The sequence below is a fragment of the Aythya marila genome, assembly GCF_965140915.1.
Source record: "Aythya marila genome assembly, chromosome: 8".
NCBI lineage: Eukaryota > Metazoa > Chordata > Aves > Anseriformes > Anatidae > Aythya > Aythya marila.
Genome location: NC_139049.1, coordinates 2012365 through 2028206, shown reverse-complemented (window position 1 = coordinate 2028206; position 15842 = coordinate 2012365). Strand labels below are relative to the sequence as shown.

Sequence of the window (15842 nt, the reverse complement as noted above, 5' to 3'; positions counted from 1 at the left end):
GACTGTATCTGGAGTACGATGTTGTCCAGTTTGGGCATTCCCAATGAAAATGAGACATTGAGTTAATGGAGGGAGCTCAGCAAAGAGTCACCAAGTTGATGAAGAACTGGAGCATATGACAAATGAGATGCTGAGAGAGCTGGATCTGCTCAGCCTTAAGAGAGAAGGCTAAGAGAGTGTCAAACTTCTCAGAAGTACCCAGTGGGAGGATGAGAGGCAATAGATATAAGCTGGAAAACTGGAATTCTGATTCAACATAAGAAAAAAAAAAATCTTTACTATGAAGGTAAAGATACTGGAACAGGTTGCCCAGAGAGGTTGTGAAATCTCTATTCTTTGAAAAAGTCAACCTGCTATAATTCGGCCTTACTTTTATGGTTGAACTGTAGACATTTGGAAGTCTCTTCTGATCTAAATTATTCCATGATTATCTCAGCTAGCCTCAGAGCATTACTAAGAATTTGTTCTGTACTATTTCATCTTCTCTTTCACAAAACATCACCTTGGGTTTTCTCAAGCAGGGACACTTAGAAAGGTCAACTCTGTGTGATGAATTCCTGAGGCGTGTGATTCTTACCTCTTTAAAGAACTAAGACTCTTTAGTGTGCCTCAGCTTACATAAACAGCTGTAGAACTTCTCTCAACTCCTATCTTTTCCTTCAAGGGCAATACTAAGCATTTTCTTCATTAGTCATAGCTCACTAATGTGTTCGGAAGGAAATGGGATAAGAAAATGTCAGATAATGAAAATGCAAGACTGAAAAATAAAACTAAACTGGTAAATCATGCAGGTACTTTTAAAATTTAGTTTTATTGGTGTACTTTTTTATCCCTCATTTTGCCATTTTAGGTGACTAGATAAATTTGTTGCTTATGTAGCTATTTGTGCCCCTGGTAACTTTATGCAGCTCTGTGTTCTAGAATTTCTCATAGCAGAAAATTATGGTGAAATTCCACAACAAAATTAAGTCCCAGGCAATTTGATAATGGTAGTGACATTCTAGGCTACCAGCATGAATCTGTTATGTATATAGTTTCTTCAGGATCCCTCTTCTTTACACCATGGTTCTTGCTACTCCTAGTGATTTTGTATGACTCTTCTTCTGTGTCAATAAAGTCTGAGAACAAGTTGGAAAGCCAGAAATTCTTGTGTTAACACCAACTCATTCACTCTGGACTGGAACTAGCCTCTTAACCTAAGTAGCAGCTTGCTTTTCATTTAATCTTCTCATTGGGTTTTCTTCTTCTCAGTCCCTGTAAGTCTGTGAAACACTTGTATAACTTTTCTCTTAGTGTGGTGAAGAATTTAGTCTGGAGCTTCATGGACAAAATATAAATATATAGAACATATACATTGTGTTAGTAAGGACCTTCTACTCTTGAGTCTATAATTGCAAAATTGTCAGTCTTCTTCTGTAAATATCTGTTTCTGATATGGTGAAGCAGATTTTAATATAGATGACCTCAAGTGCTGTGTTCTTAACCTGAGTAAAGCACTTTGATTAATGCTCTTGCAGAGCTCGAGGCTTAGGACTACATCCTTTTCCTCAATTCACCTCTGAAGATAAGAGGAAAATAAATTTTGTTTGACTAAATGTTGGTTACTTTTGTTTTATATAGAAAACAGTCCACAGTCAGAATGCTGTGTGGATCAGAAGGCCATGGAAGGGGAAAAAAATGAAAGCAGAACAAAGAAATCTGAAGAACCTGAAAAGCCAGAAGGAAAGAGTGACAACCAGGGGGAGAAGGATGGTAAAAACAAACAATGTAAACACAAACGAGAAAAAGAACCCGACGAGCAGGGGATGCCTAAGACAGATGTCCAGGACAAAGATGAAATGAATAGTAAGGAGAGAGAGCAATCTGAGTATTTCTCAGATACCGTACTTACAGTACTTCATAACAAAGTAAACATAGGAATGATTGCAGTTATTAAAGAGGTTGGCGTGCGACTGCCAGAGCTAAGTTTAGGAGAGACACTGATTCTCCCAGCTACCCTCCTACTGATTTGTCTACATTCAAGATCACTCAGAATATTTTAGACAATACCCATAAAAGACATGCCTTTCAGGAGAGCTCTGTAATTTGGTGTGTGTGGGGGTTGTTTGTTTTTGTTTTGTTTTGTTTTGTTCTTTATGGTGGAAATGCAGGCTGTCTCTGTAACAAGTTAGTGTACTTGCTGAGGGGAAACCTCTGAGAGACATACATTGACTTCCTAGGATTAAACAGAGCCATGACTTTAATATAAATACTTATGCTAAGAAGAATGCTGTTCCCTTCTGCCCCCCTTTCTTTGCCTGTCTTCATTGTGTTTTGCATCTGTGGGGATAGGTTTGTTTCAAAGGGATTTATCTGATGTGCTATGTGTCTGTCTGTAGCCGCTTCTGATGCTGACATTAGCCACCACCTAAGAATTCCTGAATGACCTGTCTTGTTTTCAAGTGCCAGTGTTCTCTTTTGTGGGAAGCCAGAGGACTTTTCTGCATGTGATGCTCAGAGGAATGATGTGGATTCTGTAGCAAAAGTAACTGCTATAGACATCTCTCTTGAGAAGCTGGAGATAAAAGTGGGGTCATCAGAGTGCCTCACATAGGCACTGAAAGCATGCATTCAGGGTGAATAGAAACAGGGCAGGACTTCAAAAGAAACAAGACAGGCAGAGGGCAAAGGTTACTTCAGCCAATCTTCTTTTAGTACTACCTTATCTTTGTGGTGCTGTACTCAGTTCCAGCTGTTATGTGCCCAGAGAAGAAGGGCTTTGCCTGTCACTGCACAAAGAAGCCTTCCTTCCTTTTCAGCCAGCCATGCAGAAACTGGGAAGTGGGCAGAGAAGTCAAGAGTAGAGCTGGTATACTCGAACGATACTTTCTAAAATGGCTTCGTGTTAGCGGTGGTGCTTCTTGTAAGAGTGGTGGGATAGGAAATGGTTCTAATGGCTTAACTTCAGTGCAGTCCAACATTAGTACCGGTTCACAGAGCAGGGCAGACACAGCATAAAGCCTAACTGCTTGGTATGCTTTAAGCAGAGCTTTCACCAAAGGCCTCATTCACATCCACTATAAATGCTGCCACCTCTGAGGAAAACCCCAATGGTCCAAAATTTCATTGTGGGAATAATATCGGAATAGAGAAATGGCCCACCCCAATAAAGGGAGCTCACCCCCCCACCAGTGCATGTCAGGTGATGCTAGGCAGATACTGGGGGAGATCATCAGAGCATTTACCTCAGAAATTGTCAATGAGCCTTGCAGGCAAATACGAACTGAGCTAATGATACGTATAAAAAATGGGATGGTACCTCAATTGCCTGTATATGCAGAACTATCTAGCCTTCATCTCAACTTCTGAGAATACGGGGAAGTTTGTATTTGCCCCAATAAGGCAAAAGTCTAGATTCCTTTAAAAAAAAAAAAAAAAAAGATTTGTTATGAGCATCATTTTATTTCAAATAAAGCTCCCCCATCTAGATGAGTTATTTCAGCTGCTCCATAGTATACGCAGCTCTCTCATGTACAACATATTTGGGACTTTTTCCCAAGCATTGTGTGTAATGACAGTCTTAAAAGTCACTGATGGAGGTGGGGCTGGTTTCACCCAGATGGCATTGGCTGCTCTCCACACAGGCCTGATGGGTACTGAACGATTTAAGTGAACTGCAATTGCAAAACAGGCCTCCCTACAAAGCCTTAAGTATTCTGTGTAAACAAAAGTGGACAGGGTCTTTAGTTTAAATTTCTCAACTCCCATAATTCACATTGCCCAAGGGCTTAATTTACTTCAAAGGAAGTTTGTTTTGTCTAGAAGCTGATGCAATAAAAATTCCTGATGGTGCTATTTACAATAATGCATTTTTAATCCTGAGAGAAAGCCAGCCCATGTAGTGTTCCTGTTAGGTAATGCCTAAATTTTGAGCTGGCCTCAGCAAGGGGGTAAATTTCACCTACCAGGATTAAAGGCAAATGTTGTTTTTTTTAAAGCATCATGGTAAAAGAATGCACAGCTGGGCAGATGATTTGAATGGCAGATTTCAGCCTGGCTGGAAAGGCAACATGCTGCTTGTTTAATGTAATCTCAGCCTATCTAAGTATCTACAGACAACAGTGCCAAATAATCTTCAAGCTACACAGTGAAAACAGAAAGCCTGTTCAGCTCCACCTAATCTAGTGAGATACATCTCCACAGACCATTACAACTCTGGGCTCTCTTTCTTCTGCCATTCATAGCTGGGTGAATCTAGACAAATTGCACTGCAGTTAAGAACCTTGCTTCAGTTAACTACTGGTGTGAATGGAGAATCTGGCCCTGGCATGTTTTACTGGGTATATGCACTTTCTGATTTGTCATCATCATCAAAGTTGGGATCAACACATATTCCTATATTCTTTTCTCATTCTTAATTTCTTGCCTTTCAAGTAAATACCTTCTGTGAACCTGAGCCAACAGGACTGATTCCAGGAGTATGTGTTCAGAACCTGGTGAAGATTTTTGCGAACAGGCCCAAGCCAGCAGTAGATGGGATGAATATTACTTTTTATGAGGGCCAGATCACGGCATTTCTGGGCCACAATGGAGCAGGAAAGACAACCACCATGTAAGTCTGTATTTTAAAGAAGCAAATCCAGAGCAGTGTTCTATTGAGTCCTGAGGAGCAGCCTTCTCATTTCACTGTTCCCTTGTTTCTCTGCCACCCTTGTGGCTAGATTGACACAACATCAAGCCTGTTCCAGACAGGGAAATGCTACCCCTAGGCAAAGAGAAGATACGCTGGTCTGGCTAAAGCTTTGAGAGTGAGGCAATGGTGACACACACTAGTGGAAGTATAGAAAGGAAGAAGCAGTTCTCTCCTCCAACACCCCAACATTAATTTCCTATGGCCAGCTCCCAAAAGCTGAGGAGTAAGAAACATCTGGCTGAAAGAGATAAGATTTGAAAACAACTACAGTCTGCATATTCCTGGTTTCTCTGTCTAAGTGGCTTTGTCAGACATGCTTTTGGCCTGTGTGCAAAGGATGCAAATTCAGACGCTCTTTAGACAAAATGGTTATGTATATTAAAGATCTATACCCAGATTAAAATGTTCCTTTAGTTATAGAACCCTAAAGTCACAGGAAGGTGGACTTAAGTATGTTTAATCTTCTTTATACAGGACTTTATTTATCATAATAAAATTAATTGGTGAACAAAACGATGAGTCTGTGAAGAGTTCACCAAATGTTGAAAGAACTGAAGTGTTTCATTACAATGTTCCCCAGCAGAACAGTTGAGGTTTTTAATTCAAAAAGACTTCTATTTCAAAAGCACTTTAAATTGCCTTTGAAAATTTTAATTGTTCCATGAAAAATGTTTGACCCCAAACAAAATGATTCTAATCTGCTGAAATGTTGTGTAAATGTATTTATTAAATGCTTGACAGTTGGACAAGATGATCTTAGAGGTCTTTTCCAAACTTGATGATTCTACAATTCCGCTGATAAAAACGAAAATTTCTACTGCTTTGAAATTTTCAGAACTGAGAAATCCATTACCCTATCCATTTGCAACCCAATATTCTGTCCCCCTTCCATTTTCCAGAAAATAAAGGTTAAGATATGAGCCAGTCAGCATGGCTAGAGACATTAAAGCACTATTTGTCCCACTGAGCTTAATTTTAGACACAGGAGTAGTGTACACTTAACAAACTACTCTGAAACAGTGTAGCTGACAGAAACAGTTTTCTGTTTGCAGGCCAAAACCATACAGGCAGGTTTATCAGAAGTTTTAAACATTAGCTGAGCCACAAGATTCTCACTGCAGTGGATAAGAATATGTGTACATATGCTTTTCATTAAGATTGTTTCATCAAGGCCATAGTAAGAAGTCATCATGCTCCATCTAGTGGAATCATGTAAAATACGTTCCTAATCTGGCACAGAAAGATGAGTGAGTGGGCATTCCCTCATTTTATCTTCATAGGTCAATACTGACAGGCCTCTTCCCACCCACCTCTGGAACTGTGCTAATTGGTGGCCTGGATATTCAAACTCACATGGACTCCATTCGGCAACAATTAGGCATGTGCCCTCAGTACAACATCCTATTCAATCAGTAAGTATTGGTCCATACTAGCTTTAAGAACAAGTGTGCATTCTTGTCACATCCCCAAAGCCTGTGTTGTTTCTCTTGCTCTGTTCTCGGTGTACCTCTGTATCACAGAGGTACTTCTCCAACTCTTAATACTCCTATGATATAGTTGTTGTATGTCCTCAGTAGATTTCTCTGGCATCATTTGTCTGGGAACAAACAAGTCTCCAAGGAAGATGGCGGTGTTCTTTGTATTGGCATTTTATGTTGCAGTATGGGTTGGCAGGAGTTCAGCCTGGGATTTCATGCACTATAATGTAGGCACTTTTTTTTTTTTTTTTTTTTTTCCCCTGAAGCAGAAAAATCTGATCTGACACTGCAGTAGCAGGATATCTTTATGCCCGTTGCGCCCTACCACTTGACAGTTGACTACCTTCTCAGATGATATCCAGATTTACTGCCATCAGTTGGTAGTCATACCAACAGTAGTCTTTCTTCCTCGATGCTGTTGCCCACATCAGTACCTGTTTTATTCCCGTAAACAGGTCTGCTATGCCTGTTCCTTTGGTAGCAGTTTCTGATTTGAAAAGGCAAAGGAAGATCCTGTGACAGCTGAGTGAAGTGTGTTGATACCAAACAATATCTGTGATCCAAGTTTAGGGTAAAGTAGCCCCTCTTCCTTCAGCAAGATGCAAATTTATTGTTGTTTGGAAAAATTGTGCTAATTCATTTAAATTGCCTTGATGCCTTTCTGTCTGATTTCACAGCCTTACTGTAGCAGAACACATATTGTTTTATTCCCAACTGAAAGGGAGATCCAGGGATGAAGCTGAACAAGAGCTGGAAATGATGCTAGAAGACATGGGCCTCACCCATAAAAGGAATGAAGAGGCTCAGAAATTGTCAGGTGCCCACAAGATCGTTCTGAGTGTTTATTTTTTCTGCTGCCTTTTCTTCATCTGTGGGTGAAGAACTCAAGTATTGTTTTAGTTCCATTGTTTGAGGCTGTATTTTGCCAAATCACTGTGCACTAGGGAGGTCTTTACTCTTAAAGAGATTGCTTAATGGGACTGCACAAAAAGCTGGCAAAATCTGTCCCTGAAGCTTGTGCTTCTTATAAATGTGACAAATTCAAATATGCTTAAAAGTTGCTGTTTTTAAATGAATATATACAATTATATCCATCAACATAACAACAACAAAAATGTCTATATAATTTTAAGACAAATGACATATTATACCACCATGCTGGTCCCTTGTTTATCAGTACTCTAGAATACTGCATTATTTGGTAGGGGCAACTTCTTTAATTCTAAAGGTTAAAAAATGCATGCAGTGTATTTTGATATATTTCAGTTTCAGGTTCAAAAGCTGAATTGAATACAGAGTCAGGAGTTCTTACACTTTTGTCTTGAGTGCAGCTGTAGAAGTTGGCCAGTTTCACACAAGAATATGAAAAATCTCAGATCTTCATGCTTTTTCTTTCGGCCAGAACCAGAAAATGTAACACAGAACTGAAAAATTCTAAAATAAATAAATAAATTATATATATGTATATATATAATAATTAATGAGTTGGTTTGAACTTCACAAGAAAAATGTGACTATGGATCTAACTTTGCAGAACTTCCTTTGTTTGAGGATGGGTTTTGTTTTACTTGTATCAGTTTGTCTCTCTCCACCCTGAAAAACTGTGTTAATTACATCCCTACCACATGCATGATTCATCTCAGACTCCTGGGTGTCTCCATCCTCTGGTAGGTGGAATGCAAAGAAAACTCTCTGTTGCCATTGCTTTTGTTGGTGAAGCAAAAGTGGTAGTTTTGGATGAGCCCACTTCTGGAGTTGATCCATATTCCAGGCGCTCTATCTGGGATCTTCTGCTGAAGTATCGCTCAGGTAAAAGGTTTGAAGGAGTAAACTGTTGTTGTTTGTTTTTAAGCCTGCAATAGATACAGCATGTGCCTGCTGTGTAAACTGTTTTATCAGAGAATGGTTTGGTTTGGAAGGGACCTTAAAGACCTTCTGATTCCAACCCCCCTGCCATGGGCAGAGATGCCTCCCACCAGACCAGCTTGCTCAAAGCCCCATCCAACCTGGCCTAAAACACTTCCAGGGATGGGGCATCCACAGCTTCTCTGGGAAACCTGTTCCAGTGCTTCACCACCCTCGTAGTAAAAAATTTCTTTCTGAGATCTAATCTAAATCTACCCTTTTTTTGGTTTCAAGCCATTCCCCCTTGTCCTATCACTACACTCCCTGATAAAGAGTCCCTCCCCAGCTTTCCTGTAGGCCCCCTTTAGGCACTGGAAAGTTTGCATGCTGGGAATATATGCAAACAAGATTCTCTGAGCAGACAATTATGGATGCAGCAAACTGAGTGCTGGCCCTGGTGCAGAGAAAATCCTGCATTAATTGCCAAAAACTATGCACTGTTTTGAGTTCCTAAGAGAGGTCATCCCTTAAATGTTCTTACTTGTTCCTTCTAGGCAGAACCATCATCCTCTCAACCCATCACATGGATGAGGCAGACATTCTTGGAGACAGGATAGCTATCATATCCCAAGGAAAACTCTTCTGCTCAGGCTCCCCTGTATTCCTTAAGAACTGCTTTGGATCTGGCTTCTATCTCACTCTTGTTCGCAAGATGAAAAACACCAGAATTGCAAGGAATGCAGTAAGTGTATGCTTCCCTCCTCGTGAAATATGAAAAATACATATGCGTGCACTGCACCAAGGTAGAAAGCAATCAAGCATTGCTTGAGGCTTTGTACAAAACTGACTTCAAAATGGAGAAAACAATGAATTTGATAACATTTCATGAAATTACATGGCTACATGAGGATCTCTGTAAAAATCTCTGATTTTATAAATATATATTCAGCAGGACAAGTGAAAATAGTAACTTGACATGAAGTCTTCAGTGGTCTGTAATTCACTTTCCTCAGTTATGTCTATCAAAACCTTTACCTGTCAAGTTGCCTTTGTGCGTATACCAATCTTTCTGATGCCTCCTTTGCAGTATAGTTGTAAACATGGTGCTCTCTAGTACCTAGCTCAAATGTCAGTTGAGTCTAATCCACAGCTAAAGCAGCATTCCACAGCTTGACAAGTACGGTTCTGGATTGTTTCTACTGTAGGAAGCACTTTCAGCCTTAGTACCAACGTGATCCGTATACTTACGGCCACTGCTGATCACATTTCCCCAGGCATTTGCATGTAATATAGAACTGACAAATATGGTTTGTGCAGGAGAATTTGTGTTGTCTATTTTACTTAATCCAGTCCTCAGATGACCTTCAGTGCAACATGTTCCAGATGCCCTTCAGATATGATGTATTTTTCACTGACTCAAAGTGTTCAAAGGCTGATAGCCTTTATACACTGTTTTGCATGTATCTGAAGCACTTTCATCTTTTATCTGTTGCTTCTCCATGCCAGTCATTTTGTAGCTGTGGATCTCAGTGCTCCTGCTCCTGTTCCAGCTGTGCACACAGGGACAAAGAAGGAACTCAAGTGCAGGAACTGGATGGTAAGAAGTGGAATGGTTCAGCATTCCAGCACAAGCCTATGTCTCCTGTTGTACTGCAGTCTCACCTTACAGCTCACTGCTGCTGAGGTCTGCTTTTCCAGCAGTTGTCTAACTGCATTGGATTTTAAAATGAATAAAGTTTCTTCACACTTCTGTATACCATTGCCCCTGTTTGATATATGTGTGGTCTCAGTGTGCTTTGGAAGTCTACTGTGAATTTTCAACAACTCTGCACCAAAATGTGCAATTTGGTAATGAAAACTGAAGCACATCTAGAGCAAAGGAAACTGGATTTCTCAGAAAAAGTTATTTTGGCTTTCTATGTCAAAGAAGAAATTAAGTAGATATTCCAGAAGATTTTGTTGTGCTTTATTAACAGTCCTGAATAGTTTCCTGCTACCTTATTCCAGAACCATAATTAGTAACATGGCCCAGTCTATTACAGGTTAACTGAGATATCTTTAAGTTGCATAATAGAACAGTCCCCTTTCATATAGTACAAACAACAGCTTTTGAAATCATGCTTAGCGTGGTGAAATATTCATTCTTGGAACACTGTTTTGACTTTTCACAGGAGATCTGAATGAGCTAGCAGAAGTAATTCATCATCATGTCCCAGAAGCAAAATTAATTGAAAGCATTGGTCAAGAACTTGTTTACCTGTTGCCCAGTAAGCACTTTAAACAGCGATCTTATGCCAGTCTCTTCAGAGAACTGGAGGAAACATTGGATGACCTGGGACTTAGCAGTTTTGGAGTTTCAGACACTCCACTTGAAGAGGTAACAGACAAAATATTTGCTGGTCCTACCATCAGTCCCCAAAATGTTTTCTGAGACTGTTCCTGCTCTTAAGCATGTAACCTTACTAATTCCTACATCTCCCTCGAAACCCAGTCATGTTTGGTGTGGCACACTCAGAAAATCATTGGAATGGGCATAGAGAAAGGCCCCAAATCTGACTGTGTGTTAGCCTTGTGGAGCATGACTCATTAGCCAGAAATCTCTCTCTGTGTCTAAGTTGGATCATTTCTTTATTTTCTGAGATATTTCATAAGAGACCTCAGACTGTGAAGTAAGCAAGAGTACTGAAAAGGTATTGAAGTTATTTTCCTGTTGCATTAAAGGATAGTATATAGTGTTTCTGAGGTCAGGTTAATGTTCTATTCTTTACCAGATGTGCTTGTCTCTGACAGGTTTTCCTAAAGGTCACAGCAGAAGCTAGCCCTGAAACGCAAAAAGCAGGTATAAATCCATGAATCAGTATTTGATAAACTTTTCTTGGAACTGTTTTATATTCCGAATGCCAAGTAAAGAAGAGCCTCAGAACTTTCAGTCTATGTATGGAATTCTCATCAAAATACGTTTAGTCAGTAAATACCTGATTTTAGGGCCTGACATGATATCTGAGAAACCAGATGAAGTCAGCAGAAATACTTTTATTTTGCTTGGATCAGGTCCATAACTGTGTAAATAAAGATGTAGTGTCCATCCCCTAGATGTCAGTGGTTTTTATAGGTAGCATTGTGTTGCCTAGAAGTCCATAAACTATCCACATTAATATCTAGTTCATCCTGCTGAGTAAGTGTATAATCTATGTGATGCTACTGGATACAGCCACACTGTAACAATTATAATTAAAGTAATCTGGTGATGTGATATATACTTTTGATCAAATCTTGAGCTCAGTAAAACATTTGTGCTGTCTTCATGTATGGAGAATAAAGTGTCTTCTCTGCCCCTTTTCATCAGGGTAATTCCTAGTATTAATTGCAATTTTTAACCTAGGAGACAATCAAGAAAATGGTTCTACTTGTGGCAAAATTTCTACTGAGAATAAAACAGCTGAAAAAACCCCTCTGGAAACCAATGACGCTTCTCAAATGCCAGTAGGCATAGCAGGAGATCAAAATGAAGGCAAAGGGTCCCGGCAGTATAAAGGTTTTCAGCTTGTACATCAGCAGATGAAAGCACTGTTCATCAAACGGTTCCACCATGCCTCCCGCAGCCACAAGGACTTCCTAGCCCAGGTATTGACTCACTGTTGGTGTCCTTGACTCTTTCCCATAATGTTCTCAACACTGTCTTTCCTGGTAATGTCTCCATGCAAAGCAACAGAGGTGCTGCAAATAGGTAACAGGTCCCTTGCTTTTCTAATCTATGGTTCCAGCTGTTCTGTCTCTATCTTTCTGCCTGTAATCTGTCATTCTCACCAAATTCAGGATTCCATCACTACTAGCCCAGCATTTTCTTTTTAACACAGTACAGTTCTGTGACAACCAGTCTTAACTGAAAGCATTAGAAGTAAGCAGGAATAGTTGGTGGTTGGGAGCTAAACCAGATCTCTGCTCCTGCTGTCCCTCCTTCATTTACGTATAAGCTGCGTACAGTGTCACTCTGCAGCATATGTCTTAGTGTGGTGTTTTCATGTCCCCTGCAGATTGTTCTCCCTGCTAGTTTTGTGTTGCTGTCTTTAATGCTTACAGTCATTATTCCTCCATTTGGAGAATATCCTGCCTTAACCTTACACCCTTGGATCTATGGACAACAGTTTACTTTCTTCAGGTAAGAGGAATAAATAAATCTGTCATATAGACACACTTTTCTCCCTAGCATTTAGGATCATGGGGCTTATTGGGATACTGGGACTTACTGGGCTATCCTCAGTCTGTGTAGTATAAAAAAGTAGTAATTCCACTAGAATCAGCATACATCAAATAGCATGAAATTGGTGCATGTGGGGGAATACAGCTAGTAGTATGTCTAACCAGTAGTCTTCAAATACATTGTTGTCTTTGGTACTCTTCTTTTTCCTGCCTGAATTCATGACCTCAGCACCTAAAAAGTTACATATCCTAACAGGAGTTACAGTACAGTAAGTAAGTATCTGGTATGCCATTGCATGCCTTTATTCATAATCTTACAGAACAAGATTCAACCTATCTGTTGACCTGTGGAAGGTTTATTTATAGATGGTACAGTAATTGTAAAGTTATGGAAACAAAACAAAAGCAGAGACACTTAGGTTTTGTTAATGCTGCTGCTTAGTATCTCCCCATGCTTCATCCTTTGGCTGGATCTATTTTTTTTCAGTCTACTAGCACTTTGTCTCCTTTCATTCTTCATAGAAGCTTCAGTTCTGTTCTCTTCAGATCACTGCACAATTCCTCTGTGCTCTTCAGGGCACTTGCTTCACCCTCACTTGCATCCATTACACAGCTGAACTTTCGCACCAAGTCCAAATATGTGCAATACAGAGGAAATTTAGAAATTTCCTCCAATATGTAACTCTTAGATGAGACTTCAGCTAGCACAAAGCAACAAAACTGATGGCAGTAATAATTTTAAAGTCTTTCCTCTGAGTTTTATATTGAAAATTTGCACAACATTTTAATGTATTTTACACATAGTAATGTGTAAAGCAACATCTAATATTCATACTTCTAAAACAGCAATAGCAATATTCAGTAGTCTAGTGTTATTAGGCTATTAATTGTAGACACTTCATTACTATTAACTACATTGTTTCTTTAGCCTCAGCAAATGTAAAACGTAGAGCATTTGAATAGATGAACATTTTTCATCTTCTAATTACTGTGTGTGACAAGGCTGAGAGGGTAGAAATACATATTCAAGCCTGTTTGAAGAATATTGCCATAAGAGCATGTGAGAAGTCATAATTTAATATTAGGAGAAAAGGGCCATTGCTTTAACCTGTTAACCATCTTGGAAGGTTCTATTGGTTTTAATTTGTTTGATTTTTTTTCATGCCTTTCCTTAACAAAATAATTTAATTATCAGCATAGAGAGGTGGCGGCTAGTTCTGCCATATGGGTGTCCTTCAGCAGTTGCTTATGTGTATTCTAGTACAATAATTTGATTTTTTTAATAGAGAAAATCTTATCCTATTCCCTTAGCAATGAGCGTCCAGGCAGCGAGCAGATGGTCTCCCTTACTGATGCTTTCTTGAATAAACCCGGATTTGGAAATCGCTGTTTGAAGAATCAGCCCCTTCTGTAAGTTGCCTGCTAATGTCTGTTGAACCAGATTCTACTAGAATATTACTGCTAGAACCTGAGTAGTGGAAAAAGAATGAATTGGTTTCACTTGTTACTAGAGCCAATGCTTCAGATTGGTTGTTGGCAAGAATATCTCATATTGGGTCAAAAATAACATACAGCTAAAAAATCTCCTGGATTAAGAATCAGTCACAGTGATAGATGTGAATGGCTGGTAGACAGCTCATGTAGCCTTGTATTAGGAATTAAGCTACCAGGAAATGTGTGAGTAAGGCAGTGTAATCAGACCCAAATCTTCACAGCTTCCCTGGCACTTTCCTCATGTGAGTCCCCTCAGGTTCCTCCTGTTCCCACTGGTGTGTTTGGAAGCAATAACTTCATCAGTTGCTTGGATGGGAAGTAGCAACAGGGCAGTCTCTATGATTGAAAATTATTCTCACTCTGAAGTAAGGATAACATTGTTAGAGCTCTTAATTTAACATCTGTTGTCCACTTCCTCTGCCTATGAGTCCTGCTTTGGAGTCATTTATCCCTGTCATGCTGTGCTTTGCCATTCCTTTTCTCTCACCTTTCTCTCGGCCATGAGAGAACCAGCAGCTTGAATCTTCTGGCTGTTTTTCCCTTGCTCTTCTCCTTTCTCCACTCTACCTGGTGCAGCAGAAACCAGGAGAAAACTTCAAATAAATAAATAAATGAGAAGATACTATAAGTAAGAAGCAAGGAGAAGGATAGTCTTCTTGCAAAGGTGTATCCTCACTATGTTTTTTACCTGTGCTAATGAGTCAAACACAGTTCATTTGTTCCTTCAGTTCCCTATCTGTAATCTGAAGACAGTAAATATGGGAGAGGTTTGGGGGTAGATTATACTCGCGTAACTATTTTGGATTACTTTCTTACGTTTTTCAAGTACCCCAAAGTGTTGTTGTTATTCAGAAGTCACAGGATAAGAGGTGAGAGGAGGGTGTCTGGTGAAAGCCCTGTGATTTTCTGGATTTGTGAGCTCTTATAAACTGTATCTCTGCACAGCTAAAACACTCTTCCTCTACACAGGAACTACTCATGCAATAATATGGCAACGGCCTGGAATACCCCTGCTGTGCATCCTAATCTAAGTAGCCTACTGCTAAGCCAAAAGTGGAGCTCTGAGAATCCTTCACCTTCCTGCAAGTGCAGTACTCACAAGAAACTCACCATGCTGCCAGAATGCCCCCCAGGAGCAGGAGGCCTCCCACCACCACAGGTAGTGTCCCTGTGCTGTGGATCTTTGTAGAAAAAGTTTCATGATGAGAGCTGGAAAAGGGATTAGTGTATACATTGCTTTTGGCTGATCTTTCTAGAAAGAAAGTACTAAGCTAGAAAAAATGGATGTTTGTCTGCATGTGCATGAAGATGAGTAATTTAATAACAATTGGTGCTATGAAGAGAGAAGATGAGATCTACGTTCACACCTGTTCTGATTAATGAATAATCTTAGTTGTGTACTTTATAAAATGTGTTTACTCACTTGAAGAGGAAGAGAAAATTGTAGCCTGATATTATTTGCATTTTTACATGCTTTTCTAACAATCTACAGAAAACAGAACTGCAGCAACTCTCAGAGTAGTAGCTCACTGATTTACTGCCTCGTCATGCACACTGCTCAGCTTCAGTGTTCCTGTTTGCCAGGCTTGCACACATTAGCAAAAATGACTTAGTAAAATACAGTTTTTACGCTAAGGGTACAAAGTTAATTGATTTCTGAATCCAAATCCATGATATGGACTCTTAAAAATACTAATTGTTTGCTTTTGTTTTGCTATCACTATTCACAAAACAACAAGGTAGAGTTATATTATAAGGTTATAAAATAATCTTATTCACAGCATCCAAAGTTATTTCTGATTTACATGTAAGCCCTGTCCAAAGGACACCCAAAGTTGAATTTTCCTAATTGCATACTAGTATATTTGTGAGGAAAATTTGATCTAAAACTTCCAATCCAAGTAGGATGCAAAATTAGTTTTTGTTGTTTGTGGTGATTCTAGTCCTCTAAGGGAGATTTATTTGTTATAATATCATATTATCCAAATTATTTTGCAAGATATGATTATTTTGTTTAACTTGTCATAAAGATACAGTTTATATTTCAGTCTTCAGGGAAGCAACAGTATATAAATAACTGAGAAGTATGTTTAAAGATGAATACCTCATTTAATGAAGGCACTAGGAGGATGTGATCTTCCTGTTAATTATCT

The 15842-nt window shown here is 39.4% G+C and overlaps 1 protein-coding gene across 1 annotated transcript in view; it reads left to right on the top strand.

The window, feature by feature from the left end:
- The window catches only part of ABCA4 (ATP binding cassette subfamily A member 4), a gene marked incomplete at its 5' end in the record, with an annotated part of 70425 nt that overhangs the window by 38326 nt on the left and 16257 nt on the right, over positions 1-15842 (top strand). The window contains 13 exons of the mRNA XM_082766246.1: positions 1621-1845; positions 4414-4591; positions 5953-6084; positions 6828-6967; positions 7822-7959; positions 8550-8737; positions 9502-9592; positions 10167-10372; positions 10786-10834; positions 11378-11619; positions 12030-12154; positions 13507-13605; positions 14659-14848. Coding sequence (XP_082622372.1) covers positions 1621-1845; positions 4414-4591; positions 5953-6084; positions 6828-6967; positions 7822-7959; positions 8550-8737; positions 9502-9592; positions 10167-10372; positions 10786-10834; positions 11378-11619; positions 12030-12154; positions 13507-13605; positions 14659-14848 — 2003 coding nt within the window. The remainder of the gene's footprint in view (positions 1-1620; positions 1846-4413; positions 4592-5952; positions 6085-6827; positions 6968-7821; positions 7960-8549; positions 8738-9501; positions 9593-10166; positions 10373-10785; positions 10835-11377; positions 11620-12029; positions 12155-13506; positions 13606-14658; positions 14849-15842) is intronic.